A 24,799-nucleotide genomic window follows, 5' to 3' on the forward strand; every position below is an offset into this window, starting at 1 on the left:
TGTTCTAAAATAAAATAATCACTCCGGCTCCTATGTAGAAAACAGAAAAGAAGCTGGCAAGAGTAAAAGACTGCAGCTATTCTAGGAAAGAAATTATGGTAACATGCACAGTAGTGGTTGAGAAGCTACAAAGAAGTGAACCAATTCAGATCTCTAGGTGGTAAAATCAGGAGGACATAGTGATCAACTGGATGTGGAACTAAGAAAGGATGTAAATCAGAATTAATGACATCCTGGCAACTCAGGAGTGCTGTGTGGTTGATGAAATTATTCACTGAGGTTGAAAACGTGAAAGTTTGGAGGAAAGATAACGCACTCAGGTTTAGACATATGGCATTTGACATACCCGTGTAATACCAAGTGCAGGTGCCCTGTCAGATATGGGTCTGGTGCTCAGGAGAAAGGAGGAGGCTGGAGATGGAGTTTTGAGAATGATTAATGCACAGGTGCCAACTGAAATCATGGGAGTAGATAGGATCACTCACCAGGAGAATGGAAAGTGAGAAAAGAAAAATCAGGGCCCAGACATTTTTAGAAGTCAAAAAATAAACACAATCAAGTAATTTTAACCTTTATACAATATTCTCTTTTTACTTACAATTAGAAATGAAGCCAACTCTCCACACAGTATTTTGTATATCCTATCAGTCTGAAGCCTGGCAAAGAGCTATTTATGAAATAAAGAACTTGGTTCTCTTCATCACCATTTCGGGTATGATATTCTAGAAACCAGCTTATTAAATCACTCTGTTAAGTGCTTAGTAGGGTGGGAGTCATCAAAAATTAAATCATTCTACAGCTAAGCATAAACTCAAAAATACGATTCACATTTTTAAAGAGGCCTATAATTATCAACATAAAAGAGCCTCTCTGCTAATATAGTACTTTTTTAAAGTATATAAACTGCAATTTGATGCAGTACCCAGCTGCTTATTTTGCCTAGAAGTTAATTCAATTAGAAATGTGCATATTATAAATCAAATTAAATACAGCAGAGGTGAAATAATAATTGGTAAATTTACTTGAAATTGATTTACTTGCTATCAATACTGCAAATTTTAAGAATGCTTTTTTATAAGAAAACTTAGCCTGCTCCTCCCCTTTGATCTCATAATCATTTGTGATGTTATGATTATGCCAACATCGAAATAAGACTGGTTCCCATACATAATCCCTCTATTACGTTATATGACAATTCATAACAAGATATACACAGAGGAATACAAAGCCACTGATGAGAAACTATTTTGGCCAATATCAGAAACAGTGCTGTACATAGCAGTAAATATATCTGTATATATGTACGCTATATATGAAGCACAGACTTGGTTTGGTGTGTATCCTCCACTCACTAAACAAACACTCAGAGAAGACCTCTGGAAAACAGAAATAGGGATGGGAGCTGGAGAAGACTTTTACTTTTGATTCTGTATTATTTTATGTGGTGTCGATTTTTATAATGAAAATGTATCCTTATATTGCTTATGTTTAAAAATAAAATGTGAAAACCAATGGCATTGATACTATCCATATGGGCACAAAAAACATTATCCTTTAATACTTCAATAGCCTCTCATAAACAACTCGTTGATGGCAGAGCACTACACATCAAATGCTAAGCGAGTGAAGCAAAGTTATGTCCCCCTAGGGTAAACATATTATAGATTTTATGCTACAAATTCACATCTTCAATATCAATTTCCACTCCAAGTTCTTTAGCCTCCTGTTCATTACTGTTTAGAGTCCAGTTTGTCAATTTAATTATGTGCTGCTTTGTAGGTATCCGCAATAATTACAATATTTAATGTTGCACCTTAAGGTTGAGTTAAACAGAGCAGTTTAAATGCATATGTTCTGGCCAGTCTTTGACTCCCAATCCCACCTCTACACACACACCCCAACCCCCACACACATATAAGCATATGCACTAGCTGGTGTTATAAACGATATCTTTCATTGTACTAGGTATTTTCCCATTACCTTCTACAGTATATCTAATGGTGATATTATTATTGATGCTACAGTAAACAGCTAATATATGTGGCAAAAATACAAGCACTACAATGAATCAAAATGACATATCCACCCACCACACTCCCTCTGCTCAATCTAATCAGATAATGAGTTTGGTTTTTTGCCCCTGTACTACAAAAGAAGAAAGTAAGCATGGGAGAAAAATCATTCATAAAAACGGGGGAAAATAAAAGTAAATGTTCAGGTCATTGAAAATAGAAAGAAAGTTCATCTACGAGGTTTGTGTCAAGAAACACATTAAATCGTAGATTCTGTATGTAGTCTTAGCTCGAAGGTCTCCGAAACACAAAGCTCTGTTTCACATGAATAAATTAGCTAAAACATCACCCTAAAGCAGTCTTTCTAGAATGTATTGTAGAGAAAAAGACTAGGTTTCTTTTCATTTATTTTCTTTTTGTTATTATTATTGCTATTATTATTTGTTATTATTATTGCTAGTGATCTTACATAAATTAGGTATCTTTATAACTTAGACAGAATTTTTGGTTTACAAAATGGGGTAAAAATAATTCAATTATTTTTCACATTCCCTATTTTATTAAGAAAGCATTACTCCTAACCTTCTATTTTTGTATTTTTTGTTTCATGTTCCTTGGGGACAGAATGAATCTTTATTAAAAATAAAACAAAATCTGGAAGGGGTAGGGAGAGGATACAATAGAAAAAGGGAAACTACACCTAATCAGAATGTTAGAGCAAGAACAAACTTAGGCTTAGATGAGAAATTAGAAGTCTGAATTCTGACTACCTGGGTTCATTTCCTGAACCGCAGAACCTACTAGCTACAGGATGTCTGGCAAGTCATTTGCCACTCCATATCATTACCATTCAGTTTCTTTATTAGTGAAACAAGCATAATAATAGTACCTAGCCCTCTCAAGATTTTTGTAAGAGTAAATAGAATAAAATAGTGTCTGGCACATAGTAGATGTCCAATAAATATTAGCTCTTATTAGTGGTACAGATTAGAAAACCAAGGCCCAGAAATTTTAAGTGTTTTCTCTAGGATAATTTAACTAGCTAATGGTAGTGTTGTCATTAAAACTTGGGTGCTCTGACTGTTTTGCATGATTTGTTTTCTTTTCTATTAAAATCACTCACGCTATTTGTACCTTGGAGAAATTACTTTCAAGAGAGAAAGTGAGATAGCAGAAAATCCCTCAGATAAACAGGACCTAGATTTAAAAGATGGAAAAGAAGGACTTTGATGGGAGTGGTGCATGTGCACGTGTGTGCACACACACACACATGCACACACACACCCCAAAATAAAAAACAAAACAAAGGATGGAAGCTGTGGGGGAGGCAATGATATTATTGTGCACATACAGGCATTACATGCTAAGGCTACAAGACACACACCGCAAAATAAAAAAACAGGATGGGAAGGTGGGGATGGGCAATGACATGGTGTGCACATGCTACAAGACACACACACACACATGCACACACACACCCCAAAATAAAAAACAAAGGGATGGAAGGTGGGAGAGCAGGCAATGACATAGACAGAAAACCTCCAATTAGACTTTTTATTATGACACAATTCATTAGAGCATAATTACATTTCTTATTAGATGATTAATCAGAAGGTTAGAAGAAAAGGTCATGTTGAATGTTAATTATACACCCTTTAAAGAATTTCAATGATATTAACAGCAGTACTCTCACAGACTGTCAGTTGTAAATTAACTCAAACTCTTGGAAGCCAATTTTGCATTAGCTTTAAAAATTCAAAATGCATATATCCTTTTAATAATCGATACAACTGAGAAGAAATTATCATACAATTAATTTGCAGAAGTATGCAAAATGTGCAGAAAAGATACGTGGTGCATTAATGGCAATATGAAATATTGGAAAATACTGAAGCATTCACTACCAGGGAAAGTATGATTGTGGTGCATTCATATAATGGAATAAGATGGATGATACAAAAAATTCCTCTAGATAGAATATTAAGTGAAAAACAAAAGTATACAAGAATTTGTGCCAAAATAATCTGTATTTTTTTTTTAAACAAAGGATATAGACATATGAATATGTTTGCACAAGAAAATAGAAAATGCTGTGAAAACACACAAGAAATCAGGGGTTTTAAGAAATCTGGGAAATAGGATTGAGGTCAGGAGGACAAGAACATGGAGAAGAGTAAACATTTACTTTTCTTTTGTGATATATAAAATATATACATATAACTTTACATATATTAAATATGTATTTGTATTTTTTTACCATACACATGTATTATTTCAAAACTGAAGGTAAGTAACAAGTTAAAATAAATCAAAGATGGTGTAGAAATGGAAGTATGTCGACAGGCATAATGGAGGACAAATCTAAGCATCAGAGAACCAGAGGGAGTCACTATGTACAGCTGAACATTCTTACCTGGCACTTAGCACTGCAGTATTTGGCAACTCGGCACTGAGAGCATCGCATCAGCTTTTCCTTCCTGTTAAAAAAATAAATTTCACATTATGAAATGAGAACCATATATGATTGAAAAACAAAAACACAAATCAACATATTGATGCCAACATGTTCTGCTCGCTCCATCTGTATGGTCCTGTAAGACTAGATTTAATACTGATGAACATTCTTTACCTTCAACGTGAGACATGTACATAATAACTAATGTCTGTTTTTTAATTGTGATGAAATATACATAACATAAAATTTACCACTTTAACCATTTTTAAGTGTACAGATCGGTGTGTTAAAAACACAATTCAAGGGCCAAAATGAAGTCATTTATGCTAAGCTCCACATCATCAAACGAAGACGTAATTACAGTTTCAGCTATTCCAATTTCTAATGTCCATTAGAAATTGTGTGATCAGTACTTGTTGGGTAATCTGCATGACAGACTCCAGCCATCACCAAAGGAAAGTGACCTGCAATAACGAACCTACTTTTCCACCTACCACAGCTTCCTTGTTCCTGTTTCCTTCTGCCTAGAAAAGTCTTTGATTTTATAGCTCCTTGGAGCTCCTTTCTATCTACTAGATTGGATGCTGCCAGTTCATGAATCATTGAATAAAGGCAATAATATCTTCAAATTTATTCCATTGAATTTCATTTTTTAACAAGTGGCATTAAATACGTTCACATACTGTACGACCATTACCACCAATGTTCTTTTTTGCATAAATTTATTTAAAATACAAAAATTCCCATTAAGACAAAAAAAAAAACACTTCATTGGGATTTAAACCTTTTGATATGAAATTCAGAATCCAGTTCATCAACTAGCTGAAAGTATCCTATAACCTTCAAATACAAAATTTTATAAGTGTTAACTTATCATATAATTTAATTATGGGAAATGATATTTAAATTCCATTAAAATCAAATACTACTTCAGGCATGCTGAATTGGGATGCTCCAAAGTTATGTTTCTCCAAATTGCTCAAATAAGAAAAATGCAGAACTGGAGAAAAACTTGAATTATAAAATAAAAATAAATCTGATGACAAATTAATAGTAACAATAAACAGGACGGTGAATATCTTCAGAACATCAATGACAAAACAAGAAAAATCTTTCTAAGCATTTCCAATGTGCCAGGTACTATTCCAAGTTGCTTACGTCTATTTACTCACACTCAACTTCAAACAGTCCTATAAGTAAGCAGTCTTATATACCCACTTTTGGAGATACTTCAATACATTTTCAAAAGACAAAGAAAAGTAGATGGAATAGTGCAAACTGACTAAGGAAACACACCAGAAAGCGCACATGGCAGGTGATACTGAAAGGGTAAGAACAGAATTTTATAGAGAATCAGAACTTAAATATACCAGGTACCTCAATCCTGGGAGAGCAGGATAAGATATTGGGCATAAAACATGGGAAGAGGTTAAAAGCTTAAATAAAGCAAAGTCAAAATGCCTCCTACCTCCAAGTATAGAATTGTAGCTGCCAGATATAAACACCCCAGGCAACAACTCAAACCCAAGCAATCTAGCCCTGCAGTTCTTGCTTTTTAACCATTATACTGTACCACCACTCTTAGATAAAACTGGATAAAAAGCAAAAGAAAAAAGGATATAAAAATGAAAAGAATATATGAGCCAAATAATTCGAAAAAAAAAAGTCTGTATAACTATATCAATATCAGAAGAAGAAAAAAAAACTTTAAGTTTAAAGATGTAATTAGAGATAAAGGTGAATAAGTAATGATAAAAGACTCCAATCACCACGTGTTAGGTACCTAGTAAAAAATGCACCCAGTCTCAAAATAGATAAATTGCAAGTAACAGGTCTAAGGAAAAAAATGACCAATACACAATAAGTTAATACATGTAAGGCCCTCAAAATAGTGCCTGGAATACAGTAGGTGCCATATAAGTATTATCTATTACTATAAAAGATATAAAGGCTTTTTCACAAATTCATAGACCAAGCAGATAAAGAATAAGAAGCTCTATAATTCACTTGATTTCATGCAATACACAGACCCTTGCACCTGTTATATGAATGCGTATTCACGTACTCTTCTCTTTTTTTTTTTTTCCACATGGGAGCTCACAATAGAAGAGGGCAGAGCAACACACACACTTGCAGAATGAGCTACAATATAAAACTATGGCTGGAGAGAAGTGACACAGACTATAAAACCCAAGTTCAGAAGAAGGAAAAGTCACTTTCTGATAAATAAAGAAAGCATAGGAGAGGATGGTAGGGCTGTTCTAGGCAAAAAGGAAGTCCCCATACCTAAGAGGGAAGATGTTTTAGCAGTTTGGAGTTCTAAATCTGCAGTCCAAGAGCTACGGTGTGCATGTGTCCCCCCAAATTTGCATGTTGAAATCCTAACCCCTAAAGGTGATAGTATTAAGAGGTGAGGCCTTTGGGAGGTGCTTAGTCATGAGCGTGAAACCTTCATGCAATGAGATTAGTGTTCTTAAAAGAGACCCTGCAGAGCTCAGGAGCCCCTCCCACCACACGAGTTCACAGCAAGACCAGGAGGAGGGATGCCACCAGAATGTGACTATGCTGGTACTTGACCATGGACTACTCACCTTGCAAACTGTGAGGAATGAACTGTGGTTTACAAGCTACTTGGTCTGTGACATTTTGTTATGGCAGCCCCAATGGACTGAAACACGAAGCCCACTCTCTACCTGCAGTGTAACCTCGTAACCTCTCTTAGCCTAATTTCCTCCTCTTTGAAACGGGAGTAAGTGACTACTCATAAACCCGTTGGGTGGACTGTATGAGATAATCTATGTAAAGTGCCTGCTAACACAGTGTCGAACAAAGCATCGAGCACAGACTTAAAACTGAGGCTGCTGAGTATTACCTCTTCTTTAGCCACTTAAACAGCAAAATCCACATTGGCCCCAAACCTGGTCGTCTCTACCCAGGCACACAGACAATTCACTAGTACCGTTTAATAAACGGCACCCATAATTCTTGGCTCTAATTTCAAATTTTGACTAGCATCAGAATTGTTTTACTGCTTAATCTATATTCTTTGTAGTTTCTATTATTATTTTTAATTTGATCAGAATGATTAACTTCAAAGTGGTCTGATTCGAGAAGTTAAAAACGTTTATGAAAGTTTCATCCGTAGAAATTAAAATCAGAGAAGACTTACATCTTCAAGAATATTAAAAGGCAATATGACTCCTAACATTCTGTTTGCTTTATGCAAAATAACGTCTATTATAAGTGAGAAAATCTAATGTTTTTACAAGAGCACAGATTTATACTTCCCTCATTATATAATATGTCTCTACAAAAATGGACATCGTGTGATGTAGGTCACTCTAACGGCGAACAATTGAAAACTAGTGACTTCCAGGTGTTTTTTAGGCAGAACACACATGAGTGGACTGAAGAAAGCTGTGACTAAAAATGAACTGCTGGAGAGGGATTTGTTCTAGCAACAACATCTGCGTTTCTAAGCAAGAAACCTCTTCGGCCTAGTCTGATAACACAACTCTGATAAGCAAGGAGATGGATTCCATTTCCCTAAATCTTCTCGAAATCGAAAATTTATAAAAAATGAGGAAGAAGAAAAAATCTAATTTCTCTCTAAGGACTGAAATCAGATACCTTTTAAAAAATGTAAGTATTCCTAGTATAAATATCACACAGCATATAAAAGTATAAAACAAAAATATAACAAAATGCTGTTTCCTCCTTGTCAACAAACACACAGTACAATGCTCGATAAATAAAATACTGAAGTTGTTCTATATCCTAGCATACTAAGTCCAACGGATACTAAGTCCAACGGATGCTGTTAATCGTACGTTCTAGTCAAATGGAGCAGCTTATGTTGTCACTTTTATTTCTGCCTTTTAAAGTTAAGGTCAACAGATCTGAAATAATATGAATTAATATCTAATTCTTAATGAAGTTTGCACTTAATTTTATTAAGTATTTAGAACTATACTTACATTCTCAAAAAAATCATTTTATTTGACATATGAGGTAAGGAACAAATATATACTGATTCATGTATAATTATGTATGAATATGTGTATATATGTATGTACGTGTGTATAAAGCTATCAATACTTTATCATTCCATACTGATAAAATTGATAGTGTATCCATACTGATGAGCATTTGGGTTGATTGCAATGTTTTACTACATATTATAAATAAATGAATACTTGCACTGTGCACTGATTTTCAAAACTATTAGATCTTAGTCCAAACAAAAATTACTGAAGGATCCCAAAGAGGTTTTATTTATGTGAGTTATATCTATCAGTATTTACTGTCTTAGAGATTTAAACTAATACATTTTTTAAATACTTATTAATTCATTAAAAAATCACAATCCATTACATGTTGACATAAATAGCATGTTTTTATGGAAAAAAAACTATATTTTCTGAAACAAGAATAAGTTAGTGAGGAGAATGGCACTGTTTTACATTTTTGCAAATCTCTTTAATGTCTGGCTTAACAGACGGCAGCCAGATTCTCATTTATGTTTCTGATTTCAATCTGTTGAATAATCAGATGCCATGTAGCTTTTGGAAAACTCTACTGTATACGAGTGAGAGAATGGGATTTTAAAAGGCAAATAATGTCTTAATATTACTGTTTAAAAAGCGTTCACTTTATAAATTCCCTGAAAGGACCCTGGGGACCCCCACTTTGACTTTTGCTGCTTTAGAAAGTACAAATTCCTATAAGTGAAATTGCTGAATTATAAGACTGTGCATCTTGAATTATTTTGCATATTGACAAATGGCTCTCCAAAGTGGTCAGTTCATTCACTATTCATGGTTTCTCTTATATGAATAACTTGTTTGAATTATTTGCCCCTTTCTACTGGTCTAAAAGCAGCAAGGGAAGCAAGAAAGATATTCTGTTTCTCTGGACCCTGGGGTACTCAAGACATGAGAAAAACCAGCCACCACTTGGGAGGACAGGAAGCCCTGCCCTCAGGAGGCAGATACCAGTTAGAGCAAGAAGACAAAGGAAGCATTCGGAAACCTGCATTCAGAGTTTCTGAACATGATAGAGCATGTTCCAGGTGATATAGAAGAAAGAATGAGGGTGGCAGTCTTGAGAAAGGGTGAGGAAATGAGTCAGGTTAGGGTAGACACGGAGCCACATGGAGTTAAAAGTCTGGTATCAATAGATGACTTCAGATACTATCTGATTTCAGAGGTCATGTTCATTCTACCTAATGTTGATCCTAAAGTATCCTTAATGCAAAATGACAAATGTTATAGTCAAAATACATAACGAGAACCAAGAAAACTCAAGAGTAAAGACAGAGAACTGCCAAAAGTATGTGAATTACATGTCCAAAATATGTTACCAAAAAAAAAAAAAAAGACAACCAAGAGATGATATAATTAGCTAGATTCCTCTAGTCAGTTCAGTTCTATTCCAGTATCTGAGGAGAGAGAATATTGGGGCAAAGAATGTTGCCCTTTGCTTCCTTTAAAACAGGAGAGCAATAGGACTTCCACACATGCTCCATCCCACCTGGACAGACGCTAACCTTTCCATGCCCCAGGCTCCCCTTCTGTTTTAGAAATGAAGGTAAAGCCTGTTCCACCATTCACACTCCCTGAGACATTTCTCTTACCTTCTCCCCCCACAACTACTGAAAAACTGAGCAGACTTTATCTAACATAAAAAAAGATAATCACAAAACAGACACTAGTTTAAGGAGTCCCAGGAAAGGCTCTCAAAATAACGGGTGTGAATGCAATTTGAATTAGCAGATTGCTTAAATTTATTTGGGATGAAAACACTGGAAGAGTACGTGAACCCAGGATATACTTATATGCAAAAAAGGAGATACTAAATAATTCATTTAAATTATTTTAATGGCATAACAGATACGCATAATAAAATAAACCAAAGACTTTACAGGCATGAAAAATGACAAAGGAATCACCAACCTGGCCTCTGTCTTCACAGCAAGATACACCAGCTAGGAGGGCATTTGAGTGAGATAGGTGATCTCAGCAATTATTGAAACAAGACTTCCTGAGAAAACTCTCCCCACAAAATAGAACAGGCGACAACTACTGGTACCAGCAGTCTGGCTTCATTTAGGAGTTTGACAATAACCCAGACCTACTGAATCCAGAATTTGCATCTTAATAAGATCTCTAGGAAATTCATATTGCATTAAAGGTAGAAAACTACTGTCTAACTTACAAAAAATAGCCATATCTGAAATGTATTTATAGATAATTATTTTGGATATGAAACCCCTTTAGTTTAAAAATATATTATCCTTATAACAGTAAGCAGCAAAATCTAACGCATCACATGACAGGAAAGCTGTCATGATGTTTCTTTTGAGAAGATAGTCAAAATATCAAAATAATGTATCCCTTATCTATAAAATTTAAAACAGAATATACACACACACACATCCACACGAATATAGATACAATATTGTTACAACAAACTGAGTTAAAGAGAAGCTTATCACGAGAAGTACATAATTATAACTAATTCAATTACCAACTGAAAATTTAAAATTAGTAGCCATCATTTTACATAAATTTGTTTGAAAAACAGTAGTAAAGGAAGGTCTAATAATTAATTAGATCTTCACCAACATGAGGCTTCCAATTTTAAATAGCTAAGGTTTATCGTGAAGCATGCAACATAGGAAAACAACCACTAATTAAAGGTGATAGTATAGCCCAGGAATAGTAGGTATGAAAAATATCTAGACTAAAAGAAGAAAAGTACAAAGATGCTACCAGGTATAAAAAATAGACATTCATAATCAGCGGAGAGGCAAGTAACAGTAAAAGTGAAAATAAGTTATAAAGTTTTGAAAGTAGTACAATAGGGCTCCCAAGACTATATATACAGCATACAAAATGATTATGATTTTCTTAATAACCTGTTACTCCTAAAAACTTTAAAAAGGTTTTTAAGGCAACATTTTCCCCTCAATGGAGCAGTTTTGAAATGAAAGGGACAAGTAAAAATAGAAAATGCTTTTAAAATATTTTACAACGAACTTTCCAAATTAGATCTATCTTTCCCAAGACAAGCTGCCATAAAGTCTGGCATCTCTGAATATTTAAACTTATAGGATAAACTAAAGTAAGTCCTTATGAAGTCCTCCACTCACTGGGTGACTATTTCACTGAGTAAATTTCTTACTTGTGTGTTCTTTACCTCATACCCCATCAGGTGTTTATTTTATCAGCATCTGGCACAGGCCAAGCATACAACAGGTGCTCAATAAAGATTTAGTGAATGAATAAATGACTCAAGTAGTTTAGCCTAATGTTAACATTTATAAAAAAAGATGATTACAGAGAAAAAATTGCCAACCCTCATTCAGCGCTGAGTACCTTGCAAATACCTATCATTCGTCATAAGGGGAAGTGACTATAAGAAAAAGTAGCCAAATTTGAAGCATAATATTATCATCTTAATATATAAAACATCACTATCGAAATGCATTTTTGCCTCCTCAAAGGACAAATCATTCAAGTCGAAGGGTACCTGAGAGATCACCATCCAGTTCAATCCAAGATATGCATACCAGTTGCTGGTCCACACCATTATGGATAAGCATCTCATTCCCCCGCATCGTTCCTCCTGCCCCTCTGCCCATGGGTCCCTGCTTGGTCGATATACCAGAACTGACAAATAACTCCTTTCAGCAAAACCTCCTCCTCTTAGGCTACAGCAAATGGCAATGCCCTTGTTTCTACTGCCAGGTCCTGCGCATTACAAATGTGTTACCTTTATTCTACTCTTTACATCTGTAACACACAGAGACATGTGAAAGTTATAGCAGAAAAAAAAAACCTAGGTTAAGCAGAAAATAAAGACATTAAACAAAATTATTTGGAAAAGTGGGTGTTAGTACTCTCTGAAAGTAAATGCCTGCAGGTGCCTGCAGGCATTTTAATAGGAGAACCTGATTTTTTTTTTTTCTTAAGGTGGAGTCAAAAGGAGATGATGGAGAATGGAAAATGTATGGCTTACTTTTATCATGCATGTGTCTCATATAAAATATTTTTTTTCTAAGTAAAATAGAAAAGAAAATAAATCTACTTTGGAGCAGTATTATAACATGGAAATATTTAGGAAAAATATCCTGAGAGATAATTATTTCAGATATCTTTTTCTCCCAGGCTATATGTGCTGTCTTGTTTCGATTTTTTTTTTATAACTTTTTTTAGAGCAGTTTTAGGTTCCCATAAATATTTAGAGGAAAGTATGGAGACTGTCTACATGCCCCCTGCTCCCACACTTACATAGCCTCCCCCATTATCAGCACGTCCCACCCCCAACCACAGTGGTATATTTTGTCACAATCGATAAACCTACATCAGACATCATAATCACCCAAAGTTCAGTTTACATTAGGGTTCATTCTTGGAGTCGTATATTCTATGGCTTTGGACAAATGTATAATGGTGTGGTTCCACCATTACAGTATCAAACAAAGCATTTTCACTGCCCTAAAAATCCTCTGCTCCATCTATTCATCCCTCCCCCAACTCTACCACTGGTGACCACTGAACTTTTTTTCTGTCTCCAAAGTTCTGCCTTTTCCAGAACATGATATAGTTGGAATCAGAGTATGTAGCCTTTTTCAGGTTGTCTTCTCTTACTACAGTAATAGGCATTTAAGATCTTTTCATAGCTTGATAATTCATTTCCCATGGCTTTTCATGGCTTGATAGCTCATTTCTTTTCAGTGCTGAATAATATTCCATTATCTGGAGATACTACAGTTTATTTATTCATTCACCTACTGAAGGATACCTTGGTTTGGGGCAATTATTAATAAAGCTGCAATAAACATCCATGCGTAGGTTTTTTGTGAACATAAGTTTGCAGCTCCTTTGGGTAAATACCAAGGAGCACGATTGTTGGATCATATGGTAAGAATATGTTTAATTTTGTGAGAAACTGCCAAAGTGTCTTCCAAAGTGTCTGTACCATTTTGCATTCCCACCAGCAATGAATGAGAATTCTGTCACTGCTACACATCCTCACCAGCACTTCATGTTGTCAGTATTCTGAGTCTTGTCCATTTTAATAGGTATACAGTGATATTTCATTGTTGTTTTAATTTGCATTTCCTGGGTGACTTATGATATGGAATGTTTTTACATATAATTATTTGTCATCTGTATATCTTCTTTGGTGAGATAGATGCCTATTAAGATCCTGAGCCCATTTTTTTAATTGGTTTGATTTCTTGTTGGTTTTTAAGAGTTCTTTGTATACACTGGGTAACAGCCCTTTATCATATGTGTCTTTTACAAATATTTTCTCCCAGTCTATGGCTTGCCTTCTTATTCTAACATTGCCTTTTGCAAAGTATAAGTTTTTAATTTTAATGAAGTCCAGCTTATCAAATATTTCTTTAATGAATTGTACCTTTGGTATTATAGGTTTAATCCTATGTTGTCTTCTCAGAGTTTTATAATTTTGTATTTTACATTTAGATCTGCTGTCCATTTTCAGTCATTTTTGTGGAGAGTTTAAGGTCCAGTCTAAACCACCTTTTTTTTTTTTTTTTTTTTTTTGGCTTGTTCCAGTACCATGCTTAAAAGACTATTTTTGTTCCATTGTATTGCCTTTGCTCCTTTCTCAAAAATAAGTTGACTATATTTATTTGAGTCTATTTCTGGGCTCTCTGTTCCATTGATCCATTTGTCTATTATTTTGCCAACAGTGCACTGACTCAATTACTGCAGCTTTATAGTAAGTCTTAAATTTGGATAATGGCAGTCCTCTAACTTTGTTTTTCTTCAATAATGCATTGACTATTCTAGGTCTTTTGCCTCTCTATTTAACTTTAGAATCAATTTGTCAAAATCCAAAAAATAACTTGCTGGGATTTTCATTGGGATTGCATTGAATACACAGGTCAAATTGGGAAGAACTGACTTCTTCACAATATCGAGTCTTCCTATTCATGGACATGAACTACCTCTCCATTTATTAAAAAGGATACGTCCCTTCTCCTACAAAGAAAGCTAGAGCTGACTGGAGATAGGTATTCCCCTTATCTCAAGTCGGTTAGGCTCCAATAGCACCCCAGCAGGTTAGGATACGGTTAACTAGTTTCTCCTAAGGGCAGGCCTTGTTAACAACAGAATGCTCTGGGTGGGTGTGTGTGTGTGTGTGTGTGTGTTTAATGATTAATTTTCTCCTCTCTCTGCCAGAAGCATGAGTAGTTTTTCAGCCAATATTTAATGTGTGAACCTGCTCAAGCTCCGGGAGGTAAAAAAAAAAAAAAAGTGGGAGGCCCCCTATGATTGTGTCCCTCCAGAATTTTTAACTCTCAGATTTGTCCACATTGAGCCTCCAGCAATTCATCAATTACAGTCCAGGTTCCCCTGCTCCAGCAATGGTTTCCACTCATGAGTCTGCTCTAGGTACGCAGTGACTCCCAGTATTCACTTGTGTGACTTTTCAATTTTAGGGTCACTAGTTTGCCCTGTATCCCCATTTCTCTTTCGGATCCAAGAATTGTTGATTTTCAGTCTGTCTAGTTTTTCACTTGTTGTTAGGATGAAGTGATGACTTCCTCACATGCAGAACTAGACACTGAAGGTCTCATGTGTCCTTTCATCTTTCTCTAAGGTCAAGTCTCACAAACCTTCCAAGTTCCTGTTCCGTTTATAGTTGAGACTAAGTATAGAATAATTCATCCCCATAATGTTCTAAGCATAGTTAAAAATAAAAGGAAAAAAATATAACTGATGAACAAGATAAGACTATATACTAAAAGACAGAAATTATATAGGTAACATATGTGTCTGTGTGTCTATTAACAAAAGTATCAACAGTCTCTATCTTTAAATAATCTTGGTTTGGAAAAAAAATTATAATAAAAAGCATACTTCAACAGCTCAGTAATAAAAAACTAAGGTAGTTAATTGATCTTCCTATATATTATCTGTCGAAAGACATAATTTGTAGTAATTGAATTGGGCTGACTATCTTTCTACCTTAGAAATATTTCACTCATGGGACATCACATAATATTGCCCAAGACTTACAGGGTGATAAAAACCTAACCAAATTTCTAATAAAGAAACTTTTCATTCACTCATTTAAAAAAAAAGAAGAAGAAGAAGAATTTGGTTAGATTCTGTAGGGCAAAGCTAAGATATTTTCTGTATGGGCATTTTATTGAAAAAAATTTACAAGACGAGTTTTTCTTTTGTGCTCAAATATTGGAAATTTATCCTTTGTCTCCAAAATGTCTTTTAAACTGAATTTAATAGCTAAGTAATTTAAATTCTATGTGCATATCAGAAGAGCTAAGATTTGCAAATTGATCTGAGTAAATGATAAGCATAAAACATTTGAGACAGAGAAGCAGAATATGAGTATTTCTTAACTACAACAATTTGTCCTTAGTACTTAAAACTCACATGACTTTATAAGCTTTAAAGTTTTATATATATTAAGAGCAAAGGCCTTATTATGTTTCTGCTTCCACCTCAAATCCTGACATAATGAATTAAGCCATGTTCCTTAAAAAGAAAGGAGCCAGCCTTTAAGGGTTTTTTCCAAGCTAGAAGAGTTAATAATTGATTTTTTTTTTAAAAGTACAAAAATATTCAAATCAAAAATGCTTTACAGCGTGTACCACTAAGTCAGTACTTCTCAGTCAATAAAGAAGGTAAAAGACTTCCTCAGTGAAAGAAAGCAAGAGAAAGATCAGACTTAAAAAAGAGAGAGAACTGTTAAAGAAAAGGTTTAAGTCACTTAAAATAAACACTAGAAAAGTTTCCCCTAAAAGCAACAGTGGAGAAAGAATAACTATTGAGTCAAAAGACTCAATGAACAGCCCTGTACAAACAGCACACCCTCCAAACCGTAAATACTGTTGTCCAAACACAAGTAAAGTTACTATATTATCAAAACAGATTTGAAATGCCAGTTTAACATATAGTCAACAAATATTTGTTACTATGTGCCGGGTACTGTATTTGCAAAAGAAATACCTGCCTTCCTATAGTTTACAGTCTAGAATAAAGACAAACAATCTGACTATAAAAAGAAGTACTGGATGTTAGCAGAGCAGAGAGACCTAAAGCAGAGAAGAGGTATGGGACAGGGAAGGCTCCTTGGAGAATAAAAACCTGAAGGACAGTGACAGTTCCAGAGAAACTTCTAGTAATGGCTATATGAAGAAGTCAGTAATTCACTGCTACATAAAACAAGTGTAAAATTGGACAAAATTATATTAAAAATATCAAAATTATATTAAAAATATTAAAAATATCAAAATTATATTAAAAATATTAAAATTATATTAAAAATATGGAGTACTTTATATAGAGCAAAAACAGACGATAAATTGAAAAGTATTCTTGAAACGTTAGGTAAGTAGAGTGAAAGTTGTACACCTGAAAATTATATAATTATAGTAACCAATGTTACCCCAATAAACTTAATTTAAAAAAATTAAAAATAAAAATAAATAAATTAAAAAAAAAAACGAAAGAAAAGAAGAGCAGAAGTCTGTGGCCTTCTTCCCATCCTATATCACCTCAGTTGAAATGGTGAAAACTATTCGACAAGCCCAGGGCTATCTATAGAAACCAAAAGCTATGCTATCAGAAAGGGCAGACTTGATTTGATAAGGAAGGGAAAACGCTAGGTCTTTGCCGGCTAAAGTGGCAAACATGGTTGGAGGCAACAGGAAAAATCCTGCTAGCCTAAGGCTGTGGTGCAATCTGGGGCATGTGGTACACCAGCAAGAAATTTAATGGAGAGACCTTAGGAATGAGAGTCACAAAAGGCCTAAGATAAGCTCATCACACATCCCTAGCTGACTAGGAAACTGTGTCTGTGTAAGGGGAAAACCCAAGAGAGCCTCATGTAAAGTAAAACCCGAGGGAGACTTGAGAACTGGCTACAACTTTTAAATGTGCTCCCTAACCCACACAGAGGTCAATTAGCAGAGGGTGGAAGCCTCACAGACCTATACCCAAATCATTGGCAGATCGCTAAGCTATTCAGGCGTAAGGGCCGCCCCTAAGAAGCCAGTCTAAAAAATAAATAAATAAAAACAAAAGAACTGACAGACATTGGCAGCAAAAAGACCACAGAGGAGATAGATTTCACGGTTTCAATTAAGACAAATTATTAAAAAAGAAAAAAATACCAGGGAGGATGAAGTGGGTAAAGGGGATCAAATATATGGTACCTGAAGGAAACTGGACTTTGGGTGGTAAACACACAAGAGAATATACAGATGTTAAATTATAATGTACACCTGAAAATTATATAATTGTATTAACCAATGTTACCCCAATAAACTTAATTTAAAAAATCATATAAAAATAGTATAATAATTAAAATAAAAAATTCACCAAATAGGCTCAACAGCAGACTCGGGCAGCAGAAAAAAGAAATGCTAAACTTGAGAACAGATCAACAGAAATGATCTAATGTCAAGAACAGAGAGAAAAAAAGAATTTAAAAAGAAAGAACACAGCCTCAGAGTGGTGTGTATGACAATATCAAGTATATCAATCTACATAGCATAAGAATCCCAGAAGAGAGAAAAAATATTTTAAATAATGACCTAAAACTTCCAAAATTTGCTGGAAAATATTCATCTACATATCAAAGAAGCTCAATGAATCCCAAATAAGATAAACAAAAAGAACCACACCAAGGCATAATCATAGTCAAACTGCTAAAAATCAAAGACAAGAAGAAAATCTTTTCAGCAACAGGAAAAAAACAATTTCACACACAGGGGAACAGTTACTCCATAAATGGTTGACCTCTCATCAGAAAACAACAGAAGTCAGAAAGAATAAAATGACATATTCAAAGTGCTAAAAGAAAAAAACTTTCAGCCAGTAATTCTACATGCAGTAAAACTATCCTTCAAAAATGAAATAGACATTCTCAAATAAGCAAAAAAAAGGTGGAAGACGTCACTGCAAGCAGACCCGAATGACATGAACTACTATAGGAACTGCAATATATAGTTCAGATGGCAACTCAACTCCATAAGGAATGAAGAGCATTGGAAATGGGTAAGATGTAGGTAAATGTGAGACTGTATAAACACATTGTTTTATTCTCTTTATTTAAAAAACAACATTGCTTAAAGTAAAAATTATGTATTGTTTGGTTTTAATAACATACAGATGTTCTACCTAGGACAAAAACAGCACAAAAGGAGAGAAAATGTAGTTATATCAAAGATATATATTACCAGAATTGCATCACTATAAAACTGAAATGGATTGTGATATGTTAAAGATGCATGTTGTAACCCTTAAGTCAGTGCCTTCCAAGAGAAATATGAGAGCCACAAAGATTAGTCACACAGAAAGTTTTAAATTTTCTATTTATATTTTTGTTTTTTATGTGAAATTTTAATAATGTTTTATTTAACCCAAACTATCCAAAATATTATTAAAATATATAATCATATAAATTATTAATGAGATATTGTACATTCTGCATTTCACACTAAGTCACTGAAATCCTGTTTGTATTTCACTTTAGTATATATCGATTCAGATTAGCCACATTTCAAGTGCACAATAGCCGCATGTGGCTGGTGGCGATTACATTGTACATAGCAGCCCTATAGCCATCGTTAAAAAAAAAGACTTTAAAAATCAACAAATTAAAATGTACACTCAAAAAACATTTGTTTAACACAAAAGGCAGTAACAAAAGGACAGAGTGGAAAAGAGAGATGAGACCCATAGGAAACAAATAGCAAAATAAATCCAAATATAAATCCAACTAAATCAAAAATTATATTAACGTGAATGGACTAAACATTCAAATCAAAAGGGAGATATTGTGAGACTGCATTTAAAAAAGCAAGATCCATCTATAGACTGTGTAGAGAAGATATACTCTAGATTCAAAATACAAACAGGTTGGAAACAAAACAAAATAGTAGCCATAACATTGCTGCAGTGACTACATGAGTATCAGACAAAACAGTCTTTAAGACAAGATATTACTAGAGACAAAGAAGGACATTTGATAATGAAAAGTAAGACATTTCATAATGGAAAGTGGACACGTTAAGAAGGGGAGAAAGCAGAAAGTACTGAGCACTAATGGTTTGGAAGGAAGAGAGATATTTTCCTATTTGGAGCTGCCCCCTCCTCAGCTGATAATACTACACCTCCAACACTTCTCAGCATGACACAGGGCAGCGGTCCTTGAATTCTAATCTTACCTGAACATTCAGTGCTTTCAAATCCCTATGCATTTGAACGCGCCCTTGCACCATCTGGAACACCGGCCTCAACATTTTGCACGAGAGGCTCCCATTCCTCCTTCGAGTTTCAGCTTGTCTACAAAGCCTTTCCTGAATGCTTCACCAAGATTGTCACCACAGCCGGTACATACCCATATTAAAGCACCCATTACTCTTCAAATAATCATTTTGGTATCTCTCTTTCCAGACTTTCTGAAGAAAAGAACCATCATTTTTTGGGTCACATTTTCAGGTTCTTACACAAATATGAAACATCATAAGTGTTCAATAAATGCTTATTGAATGAAGGAATGAGTGAACAAATGACCAACTGAATATATATAGCAAAGACCAAGGTTGGTAGAATTGAGAGTTGAAGATAAAGTTTATTTTTCACAACTCCCATCAGAGAAATTAAAATACAGTCACAAGGAAGCGTTAAGCACATGAGAAATTGGTATGATTGTAGCAACAATAGTAACCAACATTAAAGGAAGATTTACTATGTGTCAAGCACTGTTCTAAGCATTTTGCATATATTAATTCTTTCAATCCTCATAATATCTCCATTAGGAAGACACTAATTTTATCACCATTTACAGATAGGTCAATGGCAACAAAAAGTCAATTAAAATAAAGGAATATTTCTCTAAAGAAGACATGCAAATGGCCAAGAAGCATATGAAAAGATGCTAAACATCATTAACCATTACAGAGGGAACTATAAAGCCAAACTGCAAAGATAACACCACTTCAAATACACTAGGAGGGCGATAATAGGAAAGAGACAATAACAAGTGTCGACGAAGATGAGGAGAAACTGGAACCCTCATGCACTACTGGTAGGAACGTAAAATGGTACACTGCTTTAGAAACTGTTTCTCAAAATATTAAACAGAGAGGTACCATATGATTCACTAGATTGTGAAGTGGCAGCTAACAGTTATAGATGTTCTCTTAGGGGAAAGTAAAATATTCTAAAATTGGTGATAGCTGCACAGCTATGAGAATATACTGAAATACACTAAATTGTACAATTTAAATGACTTAATTGTATATCAATAAAATACTTAACAAAGTTAATAAAAGAAGCACTATAATTAGTTCATTTTCAAAAGAACTTCATCCAAATATTTAAACCAAAGAAATTTTAATATAAGCATTTTTCTTTCATGTAATATTTTTCAAAGCTAAGTAGTATAAGAACAAATTTATGATATTAAAAAAAATTCTAAAAGAAACAGTTACTTTACCTCTGAGGTTGTCCCAGGTAATTCTACCTAACAAACAAAAATAGATAAAGTTTAACTGTGAACAGTTACTTTCTGTACTTCGGTGACATCCTATGGTAAAAACTGAAAACTAGCATTAACCGTTGAAAGCAGATGATTTTGCCATATAGATTTGAGGGGTGTTGTTGTTGTTGTTGCTTTAGCTTTACTTTTATTTATTTCAGAGAAACGGAATGCAAAGTAAATCTAATCAGTTATATTCTCCCCAGAATCATAGCATAATGAATGTTACCCTGTGTCATTCAGGGAGAGGGTTACATTAGTAGGCAAATGACATGTTTTCTGATAGCTCTTACTAGTATTTACCTAAAATATTAGACAAACTAACTCATATAACACAGATGTGTAACTGATAACACCAACTATCTCTAACACACCTGAAACTGAGTTAAGTACTAATTTCCTTGAAGGATAGAATCCAGACAGCTAGTTCTGACCAGTATACACTGTCAGAGACCTCCCATAATGAAAGGAAATTTAACCCCACTGTACACAAACCTGATTACACAGACAAGATCCTGATGTCAGACACCAAATGGCAGGCCTTACAATATAAATATACGGCATGGCCAGACCTCACCTAAATAACTACTATTTGGCAGAGGCAGAGCCTTAATCATTTCCACCAACTTTCGAAATCCTGCTTTAAACTTTACTGGATCACGGACTTTTGATACAGAGGTCAGAATATATCAAAACGAAACCACCAATATCAGGCACTCAGGCCTAAGTCCTATTGCTGTACAGAGACTGAACAACATGATGGTGCTGTAATGACTGCGTGTGGTAGCGGGTGGGTACTTAGGAGGATCGCCTCATAAGTTGTACAGATGTCTAACCACTACGCTGTACACCTGATACTAATGTGACATTGCATGTCAGCTATAATTGAAAAAATTTGTTAACTTTTTAATAAACAAAAGTAAAAAAAAAACAAACAAGAGATTGGATAATAAACAGTGGCAATCTAGTCACAAATTTAGCTCTACTTTATTATATAGGAGTGACAATTTGGTCACTTATCGAATAGAATAACCTTTCTTAACACCAAGAAAGGGTGTTCAAACTCCATTTTAAAACAAAACTGAAGACTCTATTTCTACCATTTTCCCCAAGCAACCTATAACCAAATAGCATGGATCTTAAAACATATTGGAATGAGGCAGACTTTAAATATATTAATATACAAATCCATACATGTGGGCAAAGTACAAGTACAGAAATATGTCATTTTGCTCCATCCCTGAAATGTTTAATGTCGGCCAAAGAGCAATCTCAATACCAACATCGCACCTGCAGTGGGAAAATATTTTTTTCTATTTTCCTTCAGCCTGAGACAAACTGACTCTTTTCAGTCACCTGAATTGCTCTAAGGGGTCTCTAAAAGTAGACAGGGCCAAATCACTGGCTGTCAGTGGGCCTTTGAAAAGTCCCCCATTTTCACAAATGGATGATGTATATCACTACTGCACGAGGACTACCACTGTGAGAAAGGAAAGGGGACTCTAACTGCTGTCTCTACACTCTGCCACCGCCTGAAGAATATGAGCAAGGACATCAAACGTTAAGAGCCTGCAGATGTCAAAAGACATACGTCAGGTACATGATAGGTTAGAAATAGCTTTTAAAACCTGATTTTAAAAATAAAAGGTAAGTAAAACGTATGAGACAATCTACCGTAAAAAGGAAGATGTTTGGAGCAAGCAAGAGCTTGGTGAAGAGTCTGTGTGGGAGGATTACTGTATCTCACCATGGGGGGGGGCCTAGGAATACCCCCAAAATATAAGAGAGCCTTTGAGAAAATACTATTTAAGACTGGGATGAAAGTATACCTAATTGATGCAGATATATATCAGTTTCTGCAAATCAGGCTTTAAGGCATTTTTACACTACATCTCACAGCTACAGCATGTCTCCATTTTTCTTGATCCTATCCTCTTCAGGAATTTTAGTTTTACCTGGTCAGCTAGCTAATTATTCATTATTCAAAGGTGATTGTTCCCACAAGCTATCTTGCTACTTACATCTCGAACATAAAGCTCTCTGAGTTTCTGCTCCTCCCTATCACCCTGCCCAGACCATCAGAGATCCTCCGAATCAGACCTGGATAAACGTCATTAACACATTCGAACCATTTTCTCCATATTGGACTAATTCATGATAACTTTCAAAACACCAAAGAAAAAAGCTATTATGTAATCTTAGTTTATTTTGATATTTATGAAACAACCAGTACTTTCATATACTCAGCAGGTATAAAAACTGTACTTAACCCAGTGAGTAGATAGTAACAATATTTCCTTACAAAGTGTGACGAACGACAAGGTGAGGAGTAGGTTACCGTGATATCAATCTTCCAAAGATTATTAGGAATCTTTAGAATTTATGCTCTCTTGAAAAAACTACTCAATTTCTGTGGACAGTATATACTAGTTTCAAGGACTTCTAACTACTCGAGATGATACCTTTTATAGTCTGAGTTGGAAAACTGTCTCAGAAGATAGGAGCTATTCTAAGAAAAGCCCTAACTCTTTCATTTATTCACTATCAAAAATAATGTTTATTAGTGCCAGGTCCTGAAGAAGCTCCTGGTTTGGTTGGAAAAACATACCTATATATAAACAACTCTAATGAGGTATGGTAAAAGCTATACTAGAGATATGTACAAGATGCAGTGGTGACGAACTCTACTTAAGAAAAGCTTCACAGCTGAAATACTTGGGTGGTGTGTAAGAATTCTCCCTCCACCAGGCTGACAAGGAAAAGGAAGGACATTCCGGGCGGAAGGAAAAGCATGTGCAAAGGTGCAGAGGCATGCAAGAACACAGCCCATTCAGGGAACCGTAAGTAATCGAAGTGACTGAAGCAGAGCACATGAATAAGGGAACACTGCGGGCTGTGGTTAATTAGATAGGCAGGAACCAAAAGAAGGAGAACAGACAAGAAAAACTGAGAGTGAAATATGTACAAGGGAGTAAGAAAAACAGGGAAGATCACACGTGGAAGCCAAGGAAATAGGGAATTCAGTCTGGACACAGCTGTATAAAATAAATTGAATCAATCTAGATCTAATATCTTGCCTTCTTTCTGCTAGTGAAAAAACTGATTCATACACAGCCAACTGCCTAGCATAACCAGTCATTCATAAAAGAGTAATCTTGAATTAGTTGTAGATTTTCTCTTGGATTTCAATTATATGTTTTAAATATATTTTAAATAACTGCTATTAAAAATGGTTCTAGGAAATATACGGCCATGCCACCCTGGACAAGCCTGATCCCATCTGATCTCGGAAGCTAAGCAAGGTCGGGCCTGATGAGTACTTGGATGGGAGATCACCTAGGAAGACCAGATGCTGTAGGTGTAAAAAACAAAAAAATAAGGGATTGTAAGCTGACAAGGTCCTTGCAATCTGTGAGGTCAACCAAGGGTTGCCTAGCCTAAAAAAAAAAAAAAAAAATGGTTCTAGGAAAGAAAAATAAAGATGAGAAAGACATATGCCTACCCCTAAGGACCTTATATCCTATCATGTAATGAAGTCACTTATGGATTTATAGTAATATGTCATCCTGTAAATATTATTATAGAGACTACACAGGAGACATTCAATGTCCATAAATAAGACACATTAACATCTACTTTAAAATTATTTGTGTAAATAAACATAAAACTTCAGCAGAGAAATTAAGGATTCTCATCTAAAAATCAGTACATTATATTTATGAATTTATATAATGCTTTCATGACATGCAAGAATTCAAAACTCTGACATTAATAAGCC

The 24,799-nt window shown here is 34.8% G+C and overlaps 1 protein-coding gene and 1 pseudogene across 1 annotated transcript in view; one reads left to right on the forward strand and one right to left on the reverse strand.

The window, feature by feature from the left end:
- Window positions 1–24,799, reverse strand: part of SMYD3 (SET and MYND domain containing 3) — a 529,143-nt gene that overhangs the window by 421,391 nt on the left and 82,953 nt on the right. The window contains exon 2 of the mRNA XM_039883254.1: window positions 4,426–4,489. Coding sequence (XP_039739188.1) covers window positions 4,426–4,489 — 64 coding nt within the window. The remainder of the gene's footprint in view (window positions 1–4,425; window positions 4,490–24,799) is intronic.
- Window positions 24,264–24,382, forward strand: LOC120619353 (uncharacterized; annotated as a pseudogene).

The sequence above is a fragment of the Pteropus medius genome, unplaced genomic scaffold (assembly GCF_902729225.1).
Source record: "Pteropus medius unplaced genomic scaffold, Ma_sr-lr_union100, whole genome shotgun sequence".
Classification (NCBI taxonomy): domain Eukaryota; kingdom Metazoa; phylum Chordata; class Mammalia; order Chiroptera; family Pteropodidae; genus Pteropus; species Pteropus medius.